The 24,239-nt window shown below is 43.4% G+C and overlaps 2 protein-coding genes across 4 annotated transcripts in view; one reads left to right on the forward strand and one right to left on the reverse strand.

Annotated features, from left to right (window-relative positions):
* grid1b (glutamate receptor, ionotropic, delta 1b) overlaps positions 1-24,239 on the forward strand; it is a 319,180-nt gene that overhangs the window by 85,929 nt on the left and 209,012 nt on the right. The window lies entirely within an intron of this gene.
* On the reverse strand, positions 1,539-11,527 carry LOC125022375 (protein NLRC3-like). Its single transcript, XM_047609002.1, has 12 exons — positions 11,132-11,527; positions 9,804-9,906; positions 9,096-9,221; positions 8,862-8,975; positions 8,553-8,631; positions 8,181-8,409; positions 6,175-7,978; positions 5,920-6,093; positions 3,400-3,573; positions 3,104-3,277; positions 2,727-2,773; positions 1,539-2,506 (listed from the first exon to the last, which is right to left on the reverse strand). Exons 2-12 carry the CDS (start codon positions 9,869-9,871, stop codon positions 1,989-1,991), a joined length of 3,507 nt encoding a protein of 1,168 aa, XP_047464958.1. The 5' UTR covers positions 9,872-9,906; positions 11,132-11,527; the 3' UTR covers positions 1,539-1,988.

A 24,239-nucleotide genomic window follows, 5' to 3' on the forward strand; every position in this document is an offset into this window, starting at 1 on the left:
AACCCTAATTCTGACTCTAGCCCTAACCCTGACTCTGGCAATAACCCTAGCCCTAATCCTAACCCATAGCCCTGACCCTAACCCTAACTCTAATCCTAACCCTAGCCCTATTCTTTGTAGATTTCTTCTTCCTGCTTGAAAATATCAAATGTTCCAGTTGATTGTTAAAGGTACAGTATCACCTCAAACTTGAATGAATGGATACGTTTAATAATAATGAACATGGGTAATAAACAGATAAATCAGGTTTGTGAGTGTGGAGCATGGAGGTCCTTCATGCTATGAGTGTTGTTGTTGTGTTATCAGAGGCTCGTGAGGGTTGAGGCTGTTCCCGTTGAAACGTTTGTCTGTTGTCCTTTCCTGTTTGGAGCCACAAACACTCGCTCTCCTGTTTATTATTATTTTGAGAGGTAACATCACCAAGCCCTGCTGAAGGGGAGTTAGCTTCTGTTCTGTTCAGTAGTTAGCTTCAGCCATTGTCTGCCGCTGTATCTCAGATTGAGACTGTACCTGGACCAGGTATCGTTGCTGTTCTGTCTCTTTATCTCCAGGTGACCAGAGTGAGAGCTCTTATGTTTTAATCCTTACGAGTGGCTTCAGCTCAGCTGGAGTCGCTGCCTCCTTTTGCTTCGACTCCACTTAAATTGGAAACAATAGAAGTGGATGTGTTCGTCCTCTGAGACGTTCCTTAATGACTTTTTAGATTAAAAACAAGTTGTTATTGAACACATTTTACCTCTTTTCCAGTTTCTCATTATTTCCTGACTGAAAGTGCCCTGATGAGGCTGGAAATGTTTCTGGGAATAAAGTTTATGATATTTTTGTGGAGCAGCAGCTCCTCCTTTCAGATGTGACCTCAGTGTTTTGCTCTTTTCTTTCTGTTGGGTTCATCGAGGTGTTTTTCTGCTGACTGACTTTGGCTTCATTATGAGAACAGGAAATGAAATGTGTCGTAGTCTGAAGTGATGACTGCTGACTCGTCGACACGTGAACCTGTTTCTGATCTGAATCTTTGAGGTTTTCTTGAATCAGTTTCATGTTAAAGACACTTCATCCTCTCTGGCACCATGTGGCAACACGACCTGTTTACCCTCTAAACCCTCTGGGATGCTGGGAGGTGACTCTAAATTAGGACCATCTCTAGGACCAGCAGCTCCATGGTCCTGACCCTGGTCTCTGTGGATAGTTCAGACTTCATACACAGGTTTTCCTATGCTTCATATTTAAATCGTTGTTATTTGACTAAACCACCCAAGGAAACGGTTGTTGAACCATCCGGACAAACAGATCAGGACAGATCAGGACAGCACGGTGGAAGCTAACATTAACACATATATAACTATGACATATACAGCATGAAGTGCTCACATAGCCATAATATCCTGCAGACCTCCCAGTGGGTCGGAGGACGCTGTACCACATTAGGGTGTACATGCAGCAGACCTTCTCAGCATCAATCTGTGACTTTGACTTTCAGAAACATCTTTAAATCTGACAGACGTCATTAAGAAGAAAACAGTGAAGGAGATTAAAGTTGATTCAGTAAAGTTTTAATAAGTGATGAGATGATGATGAAGTCCTGTTGATCCTTTTATATCTGATTATTTATTGGTTAAGACTGAACTGAGTTTCATTAAGATTAATGATTAGAAACCAAAGGTTGATTAATAACGATGATGAACATTGATTGATATAAAGGTGGAGTAGAGACCAGAGTTCATTAATGTCTCATGTCCATTCAGACACAGACACAGCACACAGTAAAACACAGCTTAACAAATAATATTCACTTCCATCAGTCCAGGATTATCCAGATAGACGTTAGCATCAAAATCCACATGTTAGGAGATTATTTCACTACTTCTAAGATAAAACATATTCTGACATGAAATCACAGTCAGTGATTCATCTGTGAACCAAAGAGAATCCACCATCAACATTTAAAGCAGAGTTGAAGCTGCTGTCACTTTAAAGACTCTCCTTCCTTCCTACAGAGACACTGAGGAACCAGACAAGACTGTAAATCCAGGATAGAGAGGTTGAGTGAATGTGGTGTTGAAGGTGTGGAGGTGGATCAGTTTGTTAGAGGAGACTCTGTAGAAGGACAGAGTTCCAGCAGGACAGTCCACATACACTGAGACTCTGTGAGAGACAGAGGACGAGGAGATGGATGTTCTTCTGTTATTGTGACGGACATAGTAACCATCATCATCAGAGCAGATCAGACTCCAGGACTGATCATTGCATCCAAACACGCAGTCATTCATGTCTCCTCTCCTTCTGATTCCTCTGTAACTCACTGATATAAAAATGTCTCCTCTCCACTCAACCTCCCAGTAACATCGACCAGTCACAACATTTCTACACAGCAGCTGAGGCCAGATAAATCTGTCTGGATGATCAGGATATGGCTGCTCCTCCTTCACATGTGTCACCTTCCTGTTGTTGTCAGATAGTTTGATGTATCTACTGACTGAGTTTGTGTCGACTTCAAGTTCACAGAAATCTGATGGAGAGAAAAAGACACAACACAGCTGCAGTTTATCATGTGACACATCTGATGGATTTATTCTTTCTTTACTCACTGATCTGTTGTTCATTCATAGAAAGTTTAATGGTGATACTTTAGATCAGAATTCTCTTGTCAGTGATGATTAAATGAATAAATACCACAACTATCAGCTTTGATTTTACACTGACAGTTTGTCATCATTAGTCAAACTTACACTTCCTCACATCAGGTTTTAACCTCTGCTCTCCACCATGGTCCATCCTGGAGGAAGGAAGGAAGGAAAGAAAGAAAGAAAGAAAGAAAGAAAGAAAGAAAGAATATTCATTTGATGTTGTGGAAACATTGGTCCAATGATGGAGGAAGATGGAATTCACCGAATCACTGAGGTGACAGAAGATTAATCTGAACTCTGATATCTGTTTATAGTTTTACATCAGTCCATTAGAAGATAGTTTTTGTATATTTCACTACAAACTAAAAGTGTAAACCTGTTAATGGAGGAGGGTTCATCCTCTGAGGACCTCAGTAGCTCCACAGAGAGAAGACGATGGACAAACCTACACTGTGTGAGCTCCTGTTGTGTGTCCATACCTGAGAGTGTCCAGTCTCCAGAGTGGATCCTCCAGTCCAGCAGACAGCAGCTTCACTCCCTTGTCTCCTGGATGGTTGTAGCTCAGGTCCAGCTCTCTCAGATGGGAGGGGTTGGAGCTCAGAGCTGAGGCCAGAGAAGAACATCCTTCCTCTGTGATCAGACAACCTGACAGACTGGAGATAGAAACGTATCAGAAACTCAAGAAGACGAAGGAAAATCCTCCACATGTTGAACTTGTGCACCAACATGAACCTAAATCAGGATTTAACTGATCAACAAGCAGCTGTATCCTGACCTGAGAGTTTCCAGTTTACAGTGAGGACTCTCCAGTCCAGCAGACAGCAGCTTCACTCCTGAATCCTGCAGGTTGTTGTGACTCAGGTCCAGCTCTCTCAGACTGGAGGACTGGGAGCTGAGAACTGAGGACAGAGCTTCACAGCTTCTCTCTGAGAGGTCACAACTGCTCAGCCTGAAACATTCAAGGTTCATATGTTAGAATAGAGAGACTGACAGATACTTTCTTCATCTCAATGAGAAATCACAACAGAATATTGATCTTAATATTAAATATGTCTCATATTATATATTTATATATTTGAGAGCTGGATGTAAACTGAGGCCAGAGAAATGATTGTGCTGAGTGTCGGCTCCATGTCTCCTAACATGTCTCCTAACATGTCTCCAAACATGTCGGGGTGGAGGAGCTGGATGAGCTCTGGGAGGCTTTGCTTCAGTTCGTCTCTGTCTCCAAACACAGTTTTAAATCAGATCAGATTAATTAACGCTCTGTGAAAACTCATGGTTCTAAAAATCCTCCAACACAGGACAAGCAATGACGTACTTGTACACACACTTGCACTAAACTTTTCTTTTCAGGTTGTCTTTTATAGTTTGTCACACCAGTTATTCAAAGTGTCTGTTAAATTACTGACTGATCATTTTCTTATTAGAGGAGACGGTAACATGTGAGAACGTGTGAACGTGTTTGTGCATAAAGTTACACACTTTTCTAAGCAAATGTACAAATTGATAAATTCCACATCAGAATGTGCTCACGCTTTCATTACGAACACATCTGTGAGTGTTTAAGTTGATACATGAGGTCCTGGTCTCATCAACCTGCCCAGTCTTCATGACCTGCAGTTATCCACTCCTACCTGAATGCTTCATCCTCCAACCTGCCTATGATTCTATTATTCAAACATTATAGCAGCTAATTCACCTGTGATGGAACAACTGTCACTAAGAGTTGAATGTCCCTATGCTGCTGTTTATCCTCATAAGAGAAACTTTATGAGGTCACTGTTTACCCAACAAATGTTTCTACACTAATTATTTTTAATGGTTCCTCTATTGGCAGCACCACTTTATTCAATATTATACAACAAGTAGTTCTGACCAAGCAATCTGATTGGTCAATGAGACATTTAGGATGTGCTCAAATCAGCGTTACAGCGCGGCTGCCTCATCACTAAAAATATCACTCCGCCATCTCCACATTGTCACGTCCTGAAAATCTACAACATGTAAATAAATAGGAATAAGTCCACTGGAAGTCAACTTCAATAAAGTCATACATCTGAGTTTACAACTTCAGCTTTCTTTAATAAATCTTCTGTTAGACCGCCTTGTTAATACAGGTGTAACTCATTTGTTCCTCACGTCGGAGATCAAACAGTTCAGTGAGCGCAGAGAAAATATTTCTACAGGCTAAAGGTGGACTAATATGGACTGAAGAGGAATATTCCCTTAGATAAAGACATGATGTTCATGTTGGAAACTATTCCATCGATCTTTGTTCAATACATTTTGACTTTTGGACTTTACAACTCTGTGGAGTTACTGGAAATGTTTGGATCGTCAGCTGTTCCAGTGAGTCCCTGATACGGCGCAGGCTTCAAAATAAATGTGAAACTAGGAGGCCAGTCTGTCTATGGAAACATAGATTTTACAGCAGACATGTTAGTCACTACAAGACTAAACTAACCAAGCAGTTTAGTGTTTATATGTGCGCTGTTTATTCAGTTAGGGCAACTCCACCATCTCCATAAACTTTGAAGGGACTAGAAAGTTCCTCCGTTGCTAGGTCGTCACTAAGGCTCGGGCTACTTGCTGGAGTAGTAAACTGTTCCATTACACATAGGAGTCTACTGCTGTGCCTGATTGTTTCCAGGTATTAGTGAGGCCCCATTTATTTCCATGGAAACGGGAACAACACTCACAAAAATTTAATTTAATTTAATTATACACTTTATTTTGTTGGTAATCGTTGTATAATCACAGAAGCGCCTCAGTCCTGACTGCATCACCGTCGTGCTCAAATGACGTTAAAGCACACACTCGAGGGTAATGTTGCTTAAACAACATCTCATGTAACATCCATCACATATGTCTTGTTCTCTTGTTTATATCATGTTGATGCTTCATCAGATGTTTGTATTATCTGGTTCCTCTTCTCAGTCTTTAGACAATTTAGATGCAACATGAATGTGAACATATGAATTACAAGGTTCATACCAACCTGAGAGTGTCCAGTCTCCACAGTAGATCCTCCAGTCCAGCAGACAGCAGCTTCACTCCCTTGTCTCCTGGATGGTTGTAGCTCAGGTCCAGCTCTCTCAGATGGGAGGGGTTGGAGCTCAGAGCTGAGGCCAGAGAATAACATCCTTCCTCTGTGATCAGACAACCTGACAGACTGGAGATAGGAACATATCAGAAACTCAAGAAGAAGAAGGAAAATCCTCCACATGTTGAACTTGTACCAACATGAACCTAAATCAGGATTTAACTGATCAACAAGCAGCTGTATCCTGACCTGAGAGTTTCCAGTTTACAGTGTGGACTCTCCAGTCCTACAGACAGCAGCTTCACTCTTGAATCTTGCAGGTTGTTGTTACTCAGGTCCAGCTCTCTCAGACCGGAGGACTGGGAGCTGAGAACTGAGGACAGAGCTTCACAGCTTCTCTCTGAGAGGTTACAACTGCTCAGCCTGAAGAAGAATCAACATCAAATGTTTTATTTGTCATTTACTAAATGAATCATGTTTCAAATAGTTCCTAAATCCACCTACAGAGCTTTGTTGGAGGCTTTGACCACTGGCAGCAGCCTCAGAAGAGCCTCCTCTGAAGCAGAGTATTTCTTCAGGTCAAACTCATCCAGATCTTCTCCTGATGACAGTAAGATGAAGACCAGAGCTGACCACTGAGCAGGAGACAGTTTATCTGTGGAGAGACGTCCTGATCTCAGGGACTGTTGGATCTCCTCCACTAGAGAACCATCATTCAGTTCATTCAGACAGTGGAACAGATTGATGCTTCTCTCTGCAGACACATTCTCACTGATCTTCTCCTTGATGTACTGGACTGTTTCCTGATTGGTGTGTGATCTACTTCCTGTCTGTGTCAGCAGGCCTCGTAGGAGAGTCTGATTGGTCTGCAGTGAAAGACCCAGGAGGAAGCGGAGGAACAAGTCCAGGTGTCCATTTGGACTCTGTAAGGCCTTGTCCACAGCACTCTGATGGAGATGTGTTAGTTTAGGTTTGTTTCTAGAAAGTTTAAACCACAGAGATGTAGTTTGTTGTTCTTCCATCAGATTGACTCCAGAGTTGATGAAAGTCAGATGGACATGAAGAGCAGCCAGAAACTCCTGAACGCTCAGATGGACGAAGCAGAACACCTTGTCCTGGTACAGGCCTCTCTCCTCTTTAAAGATCTGTGTGAACACTCCTGAGTACACTGAGGCTGCTCTGATATCGATGCCACACTCTGTCAGGTCTGATTCATAGAAGATCAGGTTTCCTTTCTGCAGCTGATCAAAAGCCAGTTTTCCCAGAGACTCAATCATCTTCCTGCTCTCTGGACTCCAGTGTGGATCTGTCTCAGCTCCTCCATCATACTTGACCTTCTTGACTTTGGCCTGAACCACCAGGAAGTGGATGTACATCTCAGTCAGGGTCTTGGGCAGCTCTCCTCCCTCTCTGGTTTCCAACACATCCTCCAGAACTGTAGCAGTGATCCAGCAGAAGACTGGGATGTGACACATGATGTGGAGGCTTCGTGATGTCTTGATGTGGGAGATGATGCTGCTGGCCTGCTCCTCATCTCTGAACCTCTTCCTGAAGTACTCCTCCTTCTGGGTTTCAGTGAACCCTCTGACCTCTGTCACTATGTCAACACACTCAGGAGGGATCTGATTGGCTGCTGCAGGTCGTGTGGTTATCCAGAGACGAGCAGAGGGAAGCAGTTTCCCCCTGATGAGGTTTGTCAGCAGCACATCCACTGAGGTGGACTCTGTAACATCAGTCAGGATCTCAGTCTTGTGGAAGTCCAGAGGAAGTCGACACTCATCCAGACCGTCAAAGATGAACACAACCTGGAAGTCTTCAAAGCTGCAGATTCCTGCTTCTTTGGTTTCAGTGAAGAAGTGATGAACAAGTTCCACCAAGCTGAACTTTCTCTCTTTCACCACATTCAGCTCTCTGAAAGTCAATGGAAATATGAAGAGGATGTCCTGGTTGGCTTTGTCTTCAGCCCAGTCCAGAGTGAACTTCTGTGTTAAGACTGTTTTCCCAATGCCAGCCACTCCCTTTGTCATCACTCTTCTGATTGGTCCATGTCTTCCATGTGAGGTTTTAAAGAGGTCTTCTTGTCTGATGCTTGTTTCTGGTCTGTGTGGTTTCCTGGATGCTGTTTCAATCTGTCTGACCTCATGTTCATCATTGACCTCTGCAGTCCCTCCCTCTGTGATGTAGAGTTCTGTGTAGATCTCATTCAGAAGGGCTGAGTTTCCAGCTTTAGCAATCCCCTCAAACACACACTGGAACTTCTCCTTCAGACTAGATTTAACTTTACGTCCACACTCTGCAGCACCAGTTCCTGAACAAACAAGAAATACAATTAATCAGTGAACTCATTAATTTTAATAACATTTACATGTGACTGTTTTCAGTCCAGTAGAATTCATAGATCTGATTGAGATGTTTGCATCATATTAACATCAGAGTGTAGAAATGTAAACTTGTCCCATGTTTCCTTCATCTCCTCTTTCCATCCAGTTAAAGCTGTTAAATCCTCTTACTGCTCTGCAGACAGTCAGCCAGCTCCTCCTGCTTCATTCTCCTCAGGAAGTTCACTGTCATCTTCAGGAATAAATCTCTGCTGCTCCTCCTCTGCTCTTCATCCTCACCCTCCAACACCTCCTCATCCTCCCTCTGACTCTCTGAGCATTCTGGGTAATCTGGACTCACAACCATCTGGATCTTCTTCAGCTCCTTCTTCACAAAACTGACCATGTTCTCCTCCAGCAGCTGGAACAGAATAATAATCTCCAGTCACGTTGATGTGAAAGGCTGCTTGTGGTCAGCATGCAACATGAAGACTTCTCCAAGCAGAATGGTAGTTTGTGCTTGTTGAGGTTAGCAGTAGCAGCTGTGATTGAACATTTCCTCACCATGAATATGGAGTCCAGGTCTTTGTGATGCTGCTGCTCAGACTGATGACTGGAAACCACTGAGATCTGCTGCTGAAGTCTGTGGAGAAACATCTTTCATTCAAACTCACTTCTTTAACAAACACACTTTGGTGATGATCATCATTTTATTGATGCCACAAACACAAGATGAGAACAACAAACGCTGCTCTGATGACTGAATGTGGTGTTTAACAAAGGAAACTAAACTACAGATAAACTCTGGACTAAAACATGACAGACTAATCAACACAACTGAATAATGATGAATAGATCTGTGTTCATTCTGACCCTGGATCAGCAGACTTCTGTCCATCTTTGAAGCTAATATGTCGACCCATAGACCAGTCACTCTTCATGGACACAGCTGTGATTCCAGAGGGATCTGGTCTTTGCTGATGGATCCTGTTAAAACACAACCTGGATCAACATTCTGAGTAAATTCTTTCTGGATTCTTCAGTTTTAATGTTAAATGTTTTGATGTGAAGCCCTTTGTTTGTTCAGATAAATGCTGTTTGTCTCACCCTGGATCATCAGACTGGTGTCCATCTTTGAAGGTAACAGGTTTATTCATAGACCGGTCACTCTTCATGGACACACAGCTGTGTTCAGGAGAATCATGTTTCTGTCGAAGGATCCTCCTCCAAACACAGGATATAACATGTAAATACAATGTTTAATGTTGAATTCAAATAACAGGACAAGCTTCAGGAAACATGAAGGAGTATTTTCCAGCTGTAGATACTGTTCATAGTGTCTGCTGAGGACCAGGTTTTGGATGAGGAGATTAGTTTCCAGTATGTAGTCTACTCCAAGGATTCTTTCCAGAAAGAAGACATGACTTTTAAGAATGGAACCAAGTCCACCTCTCATCAGATATGTGTCCTGCTTGACCTCCGTCTAACTACCACATCCTTCAGATACAATGAGGCTTTCTCCACATCAAACATGGCTGTGTCATGTGTTCTCCAGTGCCACCCACTGTGGTCAGTCTCTACATGGAGGAAGTGGAAAGCAGAGCATTGAGCTCCTTCAAGAGAACAACACCTGCTTCAGATATGTGGATGACACCTGGGTCCAAACCAAGAGCCAACAACTAGAAGCCTTCACAGAACAAATGAGTTGACACAGGAGGATGATAGAAACACCATCTGATGGATGAATGTGTCTTTATGCCTCCTGCTGCTAGAATGTGTTCAATACTTGATGAAGCATCAGTTTAGATTTCTTACCCTGGATCAGCAGACTGCTGTCCATGTTTGGAGTCAACAGGTGGAGCCTTAGACCGCTCAGTCTCCATGGACACAGCTGGATACAGGAGAGTCTTTGGTCTTCCTTTAAACACAGGACACACATTTTAACAAGCTGACATGTTCCTTAGAAACAGCTCTGAACCAGTCATCACATGCTACATTATAAAGGCTCTCTAAGAGACAACAATCAATCCTGGAAATGGAAGAATCATTTCTGTCAGTCACATCCTTCATAGTGATGCTGTGGGGCTGCTTCTCAGCATCATGCTATGGGAGACTGGTCAGAAGTGAAGGAAGGATGAATTCAGCCAAATACAGAGATGTCCTTGAAGAAAACCTGAGACTGGGACCATGGTTCACCTTTCAGCTCCACAATGAGCCCAAACAAAGAGACAAGACAACACTGGAGTGTCTTCACACTCTACACTGACACTTAGACACTCAGAGCCAAACTGGAAGAGACCATTAGAACCATTTAAGATGAAACCTACAACACAGTAAAGTCTTCAGATAGTGAAGGCCTCTCAATACTTTCTACTCTGTTATATTTTAAAATGGTGGAAGTTTGGAATCTGTACATCCATGACATATTTACCTTAAATAGAAACTAATGAATTCAGAATGTTAGAATATAATAATTGTGTTTCATCTGGAAGTTTTCAGTGACTCAGATCTGTTACAATCAAAATATTAACTTTAAAACCTTTAAATTGTCTTTACAGGGTCAAAATAACACATTTAAAATACAACTTTAAATTAAATAAACATGAAGAAATGGTTATGACTCTGATATTTATCATTTCTACTTCAAGTGTTTGATCTGATCTGATCTGATTTGATCCAAACTCTAAAATGATGGAAGTTTTCTTGGGACAGATGTTTATTTGTTCTAATGTGGATCCAGATTATTGTGGTTCCTCAGCTGAACCAGAAAGTCTTTTATTGGTTTAACAGTGGTGACAATAAATCAGGTTGTGTCTTTATCTTTATTTCTCTTCATGGTTTTGATGATCATGTGACTTCCTGGATGTGTAGCAGCGTTGATGAGAACACGTGAGTCAGACACAACTAAACTCCTGAACCATAAGTTTCACTTTCACTTTCAACATGACGACATTTTTAAAGGTTGTTTAAGATATTTCAGACTTGTCAAACTGTCTCTGGTTGACAGATTAAAGGTAAACTCTGGAATAATACCTGGTAGCATCTGATAGATATTTGAAATCAGCATCAGGAAACATTTGAAGTGTAAATGTACAACACAACATGATCAGAGGGATCCAGTTAAACATTTCCAGGTTTCTCACCTCAGGTCGACTTCCAGACACTTTCCAGATTCATGTGTTGAGAAGAAGCTGCTCGTTGTCCCTCATTAGTTGTAAAAACTCATCAGAGTGACTTTGAAACCAGTCTGACCTGTAGCAGAGACACAGGAGTTCATCAGCTTCAGTTCTTGTGTTAAAGTTTTGTTCAGTTCAAAGTCCCATCTGATCAGGAACCACCTGGATGTGTTCTTGTCCCGGCTGCTTTAACCAGGACGGATCAGGAGGTATCTAGTGTGTACTTTGTACTGCCAGGTATCCCAGAAAGCATTTCATCAGGACGAGTTTCTACTTGTCTAATGTGAACGTTGTGTACTTGTTGTTGGTCAACGCCCCAGTCAGAGTCAGAGGAGACTGTTTCCTGGTTCCTTCCTCTTACCGGCCTCAGCTGATTGGATGATTCATGTGTTGGAGGCGTGGCTTTGATAAAGGCTGAAAGATAAAGATCTGAGCTCACATGTGTCTCTGTACATGAACAATATCCAGGTCTTAAAGCAGATCTGGGCATTTTACGGCCCTTTGGACATTTCCCGTCTGGCCCGCGGTCTGTCAGTCATAATCACAGATGAACAAGTATTTATACTGTTCATGTAATACGACTGTGTTTATTTTATTTTGAGCCATGATGTGTTTTTTTTACATCATCGCACTGTTAGTTCGTTAATTCTTCAAAAAGTAAGATTGAAACAGCTTCTTGCATCTATTAACCCTCAAAAGCCTGAACGGATCGTTGGCATCCGTCAAAGCGTCTAATTATAAATTACCGTAAGTCACAGTAGTTTGCGCTATTGATAATATTCATTGTGACTGAACACTGGTTAGTTGTGCTTTTGCCTGAAAGACCTTCGTGACATCTCAAGAGTATAACTAACTTTGTTTTTCCCAACAAATTCCTCCAAACAAGTCTCTCTTACCGGGGCTCCGTGATCGTTGCTCTCCAACCTGCAGCGGTGCAGCATCATTACCGTAATGGCAGCGTTTTTTCTAGAAAGCGCAACTAGAATATTATCCATCGGGGAGTTACGGTAATTCAAATACAACAAGCTTCTCTTTGTGGGCAGACGAACATTCAGGTCTTAAAGGGTTAAACATTTATTGAGCTTTATTGAGATACAGAAAATAATTCATGTAGCTACATGGTCACTTCTTGGTTCACTGACGTTTTCCAAAGAGGACAAAGTTTCCAACATTCCAATGCGTTTTATCCAAAACTACAGATCGATTGTGTTTCATTTTCCTCTTCAACCTACAGCAAAACTCTATTTACAGAATATTCTTATGTGTCTGATTACCAGTAGCAGCTTATCAACATGTATAATTTATTGCTTTTTACAATGGGAGAAAATGAATATTGAGCAGAATTACGTTAAAGTTATCGTTTGGTTTGGCTTCAACACAATTCAGATTTTGCAAGTGGCCCCTGTAGAAATCAATTACCCAGCCCTGTCTTAAAGTGTCTCCAGCACCATGGTGATCTCTGGAGATTAAAATAAAGATCAACATTTAGAAAAAGAAAAAGAAATGTCTGTGGGATATTATCAGGTTGAGTTCATCTACCAATGGAAACGTGTGTGATGATGGTACATAATACATTAGAAAAGGTTTTTTCATGTGATTCTGATTGAAAGTGTTATTGCTGTGAGCTCCTTGTAACTAGAAGTTTGAAGTAACAGCTGATCAGTGTCTACAGCAGGTTGGACGAATGGACCATAACAACTCCCTCATTTATAGACACTAAACCAGGAACTGAGTCTCATCACACTGATGGACTCTAGAATATTGGGTCATTTCAGTCTCATATTTGTGCTTCTTGTGTTTGGCTTCTCTTCATCTACTTTCAGGTGTGAGGATGTTTTGGTCTTTTTTCAGCCGCTCTGTAAATTTCTTCTTCCTGCTTTAAAACGCTCCAGTTTATCTGTTGTGGTGCGACGTCGCCTGGAGACAACAAACTCTTGATATTGTTATAAATGGAGGACAACATCCTAATGTGTATCATAGAAACAAACTGGTTGAATGAGGATCCAGAGAAAGTTTAATTTGTTGTTTGTGTTTGAAGTAGTTAATGTCCAGTCTGAGAGACGTTGTCGAGAACCTTCTCCTCAACAGAAACCATCAGGTTGGGAGTGAAAGGTTCTAATTAGCAGTAAAACACTGTGACTGCTTCACAGCTTTAAACTGGGATGGTTGTTCTCTCTGTCCTGCCGATCACAGTCCCAGAGCTGCACCACGCCACCCTCCCACTGTAAGCAGGATTAATAATTACACATTCATCCATTATTCATGGCCCACGTAAGGAGCTCACTCTGGTAAACATGGTTCTGGTCTTTCATTCTTCAGGGTTTCAGCCGAGCAACAACTACCAGAGACAGAGTGAAGGCAGCAGACCTGACCTCTGACCTCTAGGCTCATTTCATCATCTCCTCTAGTGATGTCTTTTCTGTTTCATTCAGATAAATGGATCCTTTCACCGTGTTCACACTCAGCAGAGATCTAAACTCATCCTCCTGATGACACTGGACATGTACCAACATCCCCAGAATTTTAAAAACAAGGCCAGGACCATTTTCATTTAACATTTGTTTGTTGATCCAGCGAAAAGAACAAACTTTACCAGAGCTTCATCAGAGATCCAGGATCCAGGATCCTCCTCCTGACTGACGACGCTTTGATTTATTTCTCTGCTCTGTGAAGTTTAACGTTGGATGAAGATGACATTAAAGAAACTGTTCATCCGTCCACAGAGACAGAGGTTGACTTCATTATCAGACCAAGAACATCTGGAACCAGCTGCTCTGAGACCAGCAACAGGTCAAAAACGACTGGTTCCAATCAACTCCAGTAAGGTTCTGATGGAACCAAGTGGAGCCTGTAATCTGACTGATTCTAGGATTAAATCTAATCTGGTCTAAACTCGTTATGTTTGATTATTTACAGCCCAGAGCGTCTTATATCCATCCATGCTCATCACAGTCCTGATTTAACCTCAACACCTCAGGATGAAGGGGACCTCAGATCTGCAGAGACCAAAGTCCTGCAGCCAGGTCCAACACCTGTGTCCTTTCACCTGTCCTCTCCTTCTCCATCAGCAAAGAATCCTCTTAATTCATGTTGGAGCTGATCCTCCAGAGGCTGAAGGAGTTGAGGAACTTTAACTCCTTAGTTAAGTCCATAGTTTTTTTTTACAGTGACAACCTCCTCGTGTCAAATACAGAACAAAAACAACAACAAAAAAACAAACATCAAATTTCCTGCTCACATTAAAATGCTGAGGTGTGAACATCACCTTGAACGCCGCCTGTCAACACCCGCTGGAATGTTTTCTATCTGCCACTCCAACATGAACTCATAAAACTGTCAGCGTGAAAAAACGCTGCAGGAAATTATTTCACTGGAGCTCCAGGACGAGAGAGCGTGACCCAGATCTGCTCCCTTCACCTCCTTCGCTTCACCGAGAACAGACTCTGAACACATCCTCAGGTCACACGTCCCGACTCCAGCTCGGACATGAAGCTTCTTCACTTTTAACACTTTTAGTTTGTTGAACGGAGCCCAGTTGTGCGCTCCTTGTCTTTCTGCAGCGTGACCATGAATATCCAAGAATGAATCTCCTCAGATTCACTGTTCAGTTAACTGTGGGATTTTACTCTGGTGTGAATCCAAAGAAGGGACTTATAGAGTTTGGAGAAGATGTTTCATCTGAGCAGCTTCTTCACTTCTAACAGACCAGAGGAAGGTTAAACTCTGTGGTTAAACCATCATAAACTAACTAGCTTTTGTTAATGACTAATCTCCATTTAAGTCTAGATACTGTGATCAGTCTCCAGCTGTGAATGGGGTTGAAACTTGTTGGAGACTTGATTGTAAATAGATGTTAGATTCTATCTCAGTCCTCCTCTCTCAGACCATCTGTCTCCTCCTCTCCTCAGAGGAGACGTCCTTCATCCTGTGAATCTATCGTTCAGCTGCCATCGCTATTGAACGTACCCTGGTTTGATTTTACATTTATCTCATGGAGGAGTGAGAAAACACTTCTATTTTGAGCCAGGTTTAATTGTGAGTCTGTTTAGTAAAACCAGGTTTGTTCTTATCTGTCACACACATAATTTTGTAGAATGCAACTGTAAGTGGTTTGCCTACTTGCTTAAACTCAGACTCAGCTCAAATGATTGAGAGCATTCTCTCTCTGGAACTTTGTGTCTGGATCATTTGTTGAAGTTGTCTCTAACCGTAACCCTCTGACCGTGGCGTATGTGGAGGATGGATTTGGAAGGATCTCCACCTCTAACACGTCTCGGACGTCCCGCCTTGTGTGGAGGATGCGTGCTGACACTGGCCGGGGCTCATCACAGAGGATTAGCTCTCATTAGAGCTAAGTGTGGACCATAATGCACCACAGGTGGCTGGTGGAGCGACCCGCCGGCGTTTTGGCTCGGTGGCCAGAGTGGATGGAAAACCAATTATCACCACATTCACGCCAGAGCCAGAGCCAGGGCTGCGATGTGGGCGGCTTGCTGCCAAACTCTCTCACACAGAGACTCAGGCGGTCGCGTCATTCTCAGACCAGAGATGGACTCACGTTTGTTTAAACCTCAGTGTTTAAACTACGGCCCAGGAGATTCTGGAAGGAACGTGGTCCACACATGAACCGGACTCACCTGACTCACCCTTGATTCATTGTGTAGTTAAATGTAGAATTAGAATTAATCTGGTGTAATGAGCTGAATGACCTGGAGCTTCCAGGTTAGAGATGCATGTTGGCGTCTCGTCTTTATTTCCTGTGGTTGAAGACATGGAGTCCTCTCTTTTTAAAACGTTACTGAAAGGGATCATGTGCAGTGATGAGTTCCTGGTGTGTTGTACGTTAACAGAAAGTGGAGCGAGGCTCAGGTTTCACCTTCCTCTTGTCTTTTAAGGCAGTGCTGCGTGAAGTGAAGTGAAATCATTTCTGCTCCGTCACATGTGATAGGACGGAAGGGAACAGAAAATAGACTCAGTCCCACTGAGCTGCAGGAGAAGCCAGGAAATAAAAGAGCCGTGTTGGTGTTTGCTGTATTTCACAGTCCAGAAGAGCCCTCGGAGGAAAACAGTCCCGGCAGAGTCTTTAAACTCCGCTGACATTCTGGATGTGAGTGGAGCCTGGAAGCGCCCGGCGCCCGGCGGGAGGGTGGGGGGGTATCGCTGATAAACGAGAGGTCAGCAGCTCGGTGGGGGGGTCGTGTAATGTTGACCGGACCGCAGGGGACGGCACAAGGCTCGCTGCATCCTGACACAACCAATTAGCTTTAATCAACAAAGAGCAACGAGCTGGAGCGACTTCACTGACCTTAAATGCAGCAGGAGGACACCAGGTGTCTGCATCAGTTTCATCTGTAAAGAACCAACCATCCCTCTGCAGCCCTGCAGTTTATCTAAAAGTCTGTTAGTGACTTCTTAAAGAAAGTTCCAAAGAGCTCACGGGTAAAAATCTGCCCAACTTCCTCTAAAAGAAAAAAAAAAAAAAAAACTCACATCAGTACTTCGCCTCAGCTGCTGCCTTAATGTCTTTTCTTTTCTTTCTGAGCAGTGGGAGAGTTTCTCTGGAGACAGAGCTCACAGATAAAGAAGGAAGGAGATCAGGTTTCAGATGATGTAATGTAGAGGACATGTTTCCATGGAGGCTTGACTCAGTTTAGTTTCACTTTAATTGAGTCAGGTTATAGTCTGAGCCCAGAGTCAGGTGATAGTCTGAGCCCAGAGTCAGGTTATAGTCTGAGCCCTGAGTCAGGTTATAGTCCGAGCCCTGAGTCAGGTTATATTCCGAGCCCTGAGTCAGGTTATACTCTGGGCCCAGAGTCAGGTTAAAGTCTGAGCCCAGAGTCAGGTTATAGTCTGAGCCCAGAGTTCGGTTATAGTCTGAGCCCAGAGTCAGGTTATAGTCCGAGCCCAGAGTCAGGTTGTAGTCTGCAAAGAACATCTTTTAAAACCAAACATCTGGACTGAAGAACGTTTTCTGGAGAATGAAGGAGTTTTTTTGGGGGGGTGGGGTTCTGGCCTCCGGGCTGGAACAGACCAGATCAGAACTAGATTCAGAGGCTGATCCTGGCTGTGCTGCTGTTATTAATCTGTTGTCGTTCTGCTTGGAGACTGTGTTTCTACTGAACCGTCGACATTTTCCTTTCTCTGTTTCTTCCTGAGTGAAAGCTGCTGCAGAGTTTTTTTTTTTTTTCGCCTTCACAACAAGGCTCTCTGGTCTATTAAGCTGTTTACTGAGGAAACTGATAGAGAAACACTCATGCTGAGATTGGAGTGATTGGTTAGAGGTTTGAGATGAAGTGTGAGTGGTTTAGTCAGCTGATGGTGGTGGCGTCTGAAGGAGGAAATAAAAAGCCAGAGGTTGAACTCCTTTTTTCATCTTTTAAATGCTCCTCTCTTTCATCTCCCCGGTCTGGCCCGTCCTCGGCTCTCTTGGCTGTTGACAGAGGAAGACGTAAATAAATGCAGGGAGCGCTCGGAGACACTGGCAGCAGATCAAACCCAGCATCAATGGGAGGGAAGTGGTGAGAGGTGAGGAAGACGAGGGGGGGGGCTGGCGAAGACGTGGACCTCAGTGTGATGGAGGGTTTGACTTTATTCAGCTTCTCCCCGGGGATAAGTCACATCGACGCTACACAGGAAGTAAAAACTGAAACAGTAAAGTTATATTTTACGTTATTATATTATATATATATATATTATATCTGACGGCAGCACAGAGTCTGAATCATAAATGTATTCTTTAATTATTATATTATTAAGTGTATTATTATATTATTCATCGATAATGAATCCCTGAAATCAGAGACTAAAGGAGGTGTGAGCAACCTTTAATCCCAAAACACAATCTACAAGAAGATTAAAAGCAGCAGCAGAGTTTCTGTTTTGCGGCTTCGATCAGTCAGAGCTGGAGGAGGATTAGAGCTGCTGTCAGTCTCACGTTTATCGCTCAAATGTTTCATCTCACAGGACAGACTCAGCTGGAAGTCTGGACCATCTCCTGCTCTGCACGCTGCTCCGTACATTTGTTTTGTGACACACAAACTGGTCTTGTCTGAGCTCAGGTGTTTTCCTCCTGACAGCTGAAGACTCCAGGGTCCAGTTTTAGGTTTTCATTTCTTGGAATAACACTGAATGTGGAACGTCCACCCTGAGACGGGCTAATGAGTGTGAGCGTGAAGAGCGTTGAGGGAAAACGAGTTAATAAGAGATGAGACGTGTTTGTGGACCAGGTCCCGTCATCTTTAATTCATCGGACGTGGGCAGGACCGAGGCCAGCCCGGCCGTCAGCAGAGCCCAGCTCAGATGTGGACCCTGTAGCTGAGTGTGTTTGTGTGTGAGAGGGTTTGTTAATTGAAGTCAGCATCTCATTAATAACCGCGGTCCACAGCCTTCACAGGGTCCTCACAGCATCGCTGTAACCAGGAATCAAAGTGGACAGGCCTGCAGTTCACGTTGTTCTGGGTCCATCAGAGAACCGTTGACTGGACCAGGACCAGAACCAGTTCCTCCAGGTCATTATCAGACTATAGTCATGTGACATTCAGCTGGTAAAACCCTGACCCCACCAGTCGTTCAGACACTTGGAGGAAACGTCTTCTCCTCCGTCCATGGGTGACATGTGTCCATAGGTTCTTAGCTGTGCTGACATGGAGACCTTAATCCCATTAAGCCTCTGGTGATCCGGTTTAATCCAGCCCGAACCCTGAACCCTTTGGTTGTGATTGACTCTTTACTCCTGCAGTAATTGGCCTGATCCCTTTCTGAGAGCTAATCCTGCTAGCGTCCTGACAGCAGTAGAGCAGAGTGGGGTTGGTGGCTCAGACGTGAAGCATCATGTTGGCTGCAGACAGACCTGTGAGCGCAGTGCAGCTTTTAATGGCTGCAGCAAACACATGTTTATGGCTGCAGGAGGAGAGGAACCCTGACTCTACTGCTGATTCCCTCTCTCCACGCTCCCTCGTCTTTCTTGAGTTGAGGATTGATTAAAGCATCTCAGAGTCCAGCTGTTAATGAACTAGAGGACCTGGACTCAGGTCTGAGTCTGTTAATGACCTGATACTCACCTGGAGCTGGAGGAACCTGAGGCTGTTTCTCTTCCTCTATAATCACCTCTGGACAACAGTCATTTCATTTTCACTGCAGCACATGGCTGTTAGTCCGTCACACAGCTCCACATGCAGGTTTTCACTTACTCACTGCTACATTAGTTAGATTCTGTTAATATAATCAATAATAATCACTCTTTGGTGAACGTTTTAACTTGGATATCTTCTGGTTTCATACTCTTTGGAGGTTTCTGGTGATATTAGAGTGTATTTTCATTTCCTACATTTCTAAAAAATATTTTGAGGATCCAACCGAACACATGAAACACAATATTATGTTTAAATGAGCCAATATTACATGTCCTTAAGGATGCAAAAGTTAGTCTATCCGTTCAGAAGAGTTTCCAAACTATTTAGAAGTAAAGTAGTAAGCAGTATTAGTATTTATTGTCTGTTTCCAATGAACAGGACTTGAATCTGGTTCTTTGTCAACCCGCTGATGTACAGAGACTCCAGACTAAAGGTGTCAGTGACACCATTTTGGGGACAGATGCTCAGACTGTGTCTCCGTTTGACGTTTAGAGCTGGAGACTTGGAGGAAACGTCTTCAACTTAAAAAAGGAAGAAAACAACTTTACAGTCTAAACTAAACTATTCCTGATCCTAGACGTCTCTCTACAGGACGGCTGGAGGACGGACTAGTTGTCCTCATTTGAAGCGTCTGGACATTTGTCCTGTTCCACATTGTCAGGACACATCAGAGCTGAGTTAAATGTGGTGGAGTTGTGACTCTGTCATATTCCTCATGTGACAGACTGATCCTGCTTCATTTCCAGATAATATCTCACTGATCCAGTTGTCTGCTCATGAATCATCCTGTCAGGTTTAGCTAAATAAAGACCAGTCTGCAGTCTATGCTCTTAGAGTCTGTCACAGTTTCTGTTTTACTTAATAAAAACTTTCCTGTTCCCCAGATCCTCTCTGAGGCAGCAGCCTTCATAAACCCCTAAACCACCTTATATTTCCCAGGCATCCTCGGCCCGTCAGTAGGAAACACCCTGAGTCGTCCCGGGGGTCCGTTGGGACGCTGCTTTAATATTCAGCTCCAGGGCTGAGGCGATGCTGAGGGGATGCAGTGGGGATGCAGTGGGGATGCAGAGGCTGAGGCGATGCAGAGCCGATGCTGAGGGGATGTTGAGGGGATGCAGCGGGGACGCTGAGGGGATGCAGAGGGGATGGAGAAGGGATGCAGAGGGGATGGAGAAGGGATGCAGAGGTAATGCTGAGGGGATGCAGCCGGGATGCAGAGCTGGTGCTGAGGGGATGCAGCAGGGATGCAGAGGGGATGTAGAGGCGATGCTGAGGGGACGCTGAGGGGATGCAGAGGGGATGGAGATGGGATGCAGAGCGATTCGGAGGGGATGCAGAGGGGATGCAGTGGGGATGCAGAGCTGTGAAGATGGAGATGTGAGACTCTCAGAGGATGCCCAGCTGTCGGCTCCAACTTTTTCCTTCGCTCTGTTTTTATTTTCACATCCCTCCACTTCCTGCTGCTGCTCCAAATCTGCACCCTCTTTCCCCTCATGGTGTTCTTCTGTTTCGGCTACACCAAGCAGCCACAACATTATGACCACCCCAAACGGCATTGAATAAAAGCCAGTTCTGGAGAACTGAAGACGCTACTCGATGAGTGGTGACATGTTTTCGAGAAATTCTACAACTCTAATTGCCTTTATTCAACGCCTTTTGGATCACCATGAGCTGGATGACTGAGAACCTTCACAGACAACATTATGACCACTGACAGGAGAAGTCAACAACATTAAAACCAATTCAGTGTTCTGCTGGGAAATTTGTGGACCTGGTATTCATTCCTGTGGATGTTACTTAGACATGTAGCTCCCACTTAGACCAGACCAGAAGGCCCATGTCCATGTTATGAATGATTGGTGCATGAATCTACCGTCCCTGGCCAGTTCATTAGGTACACTAGTGAAGTGATTCTAACCTGAATAATTGTTGTTCATTGTCGATCCGTAGCATCGTTCTACCGTTCTGTCCTTGACTCTAACAGCACTCGGCTCTCGCTGTATTTTCCTCTGTTGCTCTGGGATTTCTTCACCTTTTCTTTTCTTTTTTGTTGCTTCACTGAACCCCTAAAAACCAGGACATGTACGACTGTTCTCCTGAAATGAGAACAAATTGTCAGACCGAGGGAAGTGGAGCTGCAGGCTGGCATTGACTGTGATCTGTTGAAGAGAAAGAGGATTTAAAGGAGTCACGACTCAAATCAGAGGAAAAAAAAAAAATGGCCTGTGGTGGTTGACAGGTGGAAAATCGACAATCAGACTTCTGTTATTAGCTGATTAGAGTCGTAGTGGGAGGTTTGTGTTGAATGAAACCTGAACCCAGACGTAATCCCTCCCACATCGCTCCTCTAAACTCCCAACGATGTGCGTGTGGGCCTGAACTTTGGAGAAGTTTAGACAAATGAAGCATAAATACATAAAGAACGGTTCCATGTGGAGAAGTTCTTTAAACCTGAGGAACCAGAGAACAGCATCTCCTCCACATTTACAACAACATTTTTATCTGACCTCTGCTTTTACGCTTCTTCCTCTAGAAAAGAACCAGTCGATGTAAACAGATGTAAACAGGATCATTTCTCTCTGGTCTGAACTCCACTGTAGCTGTAGATTTATTTCTTTTACAGATCAGATATAAAATATTTATCATAAACTCTAATCTGCTAACAGCTGCAGCTCTGATAATAAAACCGTCTTGAACTCTTTTCCTCTTCCTCCTCTTCCTCCTCTGTGAAGGCAGATATGAATTAATAATGCTGGTATAATTTTTGGTGCACACTCTAGTTTCATTATCAATTCATGTGTTTCACTTTCCCCAAAAATCCAACCGGCTGCTCTTCTTCACGCTGGTTCAAACCTCGTCCTGTACCGTGCTCATTGCTCAGTTTTTATTCTTAACTTAGTTCACGTAGAAGCATCAAACAACGCTGAAGATGAACTGAATGTTCAAATAATCCGTTTCTTCATCTTCGTCTTCTTCTTCATTTTCTGACACTTTTTTGTGGTGATGTTTGTCAGTTTAGACTTTGTCAGGTGCATTACCGCCCTCTGCAGGGTAAAGGTATTCCTTACGACCACACATCACATGTTTCCATGTTGTTCCCGTCCTGTCGTATCCAGACTCCTGGTAGTAGCTCTCCATCCCTAAAACCATTCAGAATTAACTGAATGCTGTTTGCTAACGTCTCAGTGGATCCAGAGTTCATCCGTCCACACGTCTTTCTACTGAACAGCTGGGGAGAGCTCAGTCAATGCCCTCTGTTCACTGAAACACTGTGAGCTCTAATAAAATATCCATAGTCCATTATGTAGATGAGGGTGAAGCTGGAAAAGCATCCTGCTAATTGAACAGCATTGAGATGAACTGAATGAGCTGCAGTAAAAGTTAAAGCTCGTCTAAACGTCCAGGTATCTGGAGCATGAAGCCCATCAGAAGATTCAACACATTCAAATATACATCTGCATCAGCACGATTCAGATTCATCCGGTTCCATCTGAAGCGTCAGGAGCTCAGGATGACGTCGCCCTGGTCCTCTGGTGGATTTGGGTAAATAAAACATCAACACATCTGTTAATTACCAGTTTGGAAATGTCTTACCACAGGAAGGAGGAACGAATGCAGATGAAATGGTGCTGCACATTTAAAGCTTCTTCACATGTTCAGCAGATGCACAAATAAAAGTGTCCTCACAATGTTCAAGAGAGGGAGACGGAGGAGGACGAGCTGCAGCCTCATCTGGAAGCAAAGGAAGTGAATAATCTATAAGATGTCATCTAATAAAAATGCAGCACGGGTCAGGAGCGAGGGATGGAGGTGGACGAGAACATGAAGGAGGCTAATAACGGGGTGAACGGAGGACAGGAGACTGGAGGGTAAAGAAGGAGATGATTCAAGGGGATGAAGAGGGAGGAGGAGGAGGAGGAGGAGGCTTCGTCTTCTCTCAGTTGATTACAACAGCTGACCCTTCATCCATACACTGGGTTCATTCACTAACCCGAGCCATCACATCTCCTCATCTACTGACCTCAGTCTGATCATTAGACTGATGAGAAACACATCAGAGACTCAACAAGTTTTAACTAAATGAATCAACTTGTGTCAGACTTTAATTTCTGCTTCAAAGAAACGTCTGGAGACGAAGAGAAAAGATACGAGAACGCCTCAAACTTTGCTTTCTGTTCCATATTTGACTGTTTCATGAAGGAGAAACCAACGTCTGAGCCTCAGTTCAGTCTAATATCAGTGGCGGAAGCTCAGTGATAAATCCACCAGACACTAACTCCCTGCTCTTTATGTGCGTGACTCGCTCAAATGACAGAGCGTAACATTAGTGGCCTTAGAGTTCCCATTACACCTGAAACCCACGGCCTCGCAATTAAGGAAATGAACGGCCGCGTGGCTGCAGAGGTCTAAACCAGGGATTCATAAAACTGCAAGAACGTACAACTTAGCTCATATTTAACAACGACTCCAGAGGCATGGGGGTAATTCACACCAGTCAGAGCAAAGACAAGAACCAAGACGAAAACTAAAGGAAACGGGAGGGAAACATGAACACACCCAGGAACGATGAAGAGAAGAAAAAACTACAACAATAAAGGTTTATAATCAGGAATATATGACCTAGAATCAGCAGAACAGAAAGTAAAAACCAGGTGAATGTATCTAGCCTCTAAATGAGATGTGGGTGAAAGAGTGAAACTAGAATCAGGTTTTAACTGAGGAATATATGACGTAAATGATCCAAACTAGAGTTTCAGACTAAATACAAGTACATTTGTGTTGAACCAATGAAAATTTGAAGAGAAAAATTATCTTAGAAGAAAAGAACTGGACTTGATATAAGTTGTGTGATCCCTGGTGGACTGTGGACGTAAACGAGGGCTGATTAACGAAGGACAGGTCAAACTAATGAAGGTTCAATCGGGGACAAGAACATTAAGTAA

Source organism: Mugil cephalus, chromosome 16 (genome assembly GCF_022458985.1).
Source record: "Mugil cephalus isolate CIBA_MC_2020 chromosome 16, CIBA_Mcephalus_1.1, whole genome shotgun sequence".
Classification (NCBI taxonomy): domain Eukaryota; kingdom Metazoa; phylum Chordata; class Actinopteri; order Mugiliformes; family Mugilidae; genus Mugil; species Mugil cephalus.

What these genes read in the sequence shown, in the direction of transcription:
- LOC125022375 (XM_047609002.1), bottom strand. Translation starts at nt 9,871, where the DNA reads ATGGAGACTGAGCGGTCTAAGGCTCCACCTGTTGACTCCAAACATGGA. An exon ending in CAGAAGTCTGCTGATCCAGG is followed by an intron (nt 8,632 to 8,861) that starts GTCAGAATGAAC and finishes GTTTCTCCACAG; the next exon opens with ACTTCAGCAGCAGATCTCAG. An exon ending in GGCTGACTGTCTGCAGAGCA is followed by an intron (nt 7,979 to 8,180) that starts GTAAGAGGATTT and finishes TTGTTTGTTCAG; the next exon opens with GAACTGGTGCTGCAGAGTGT.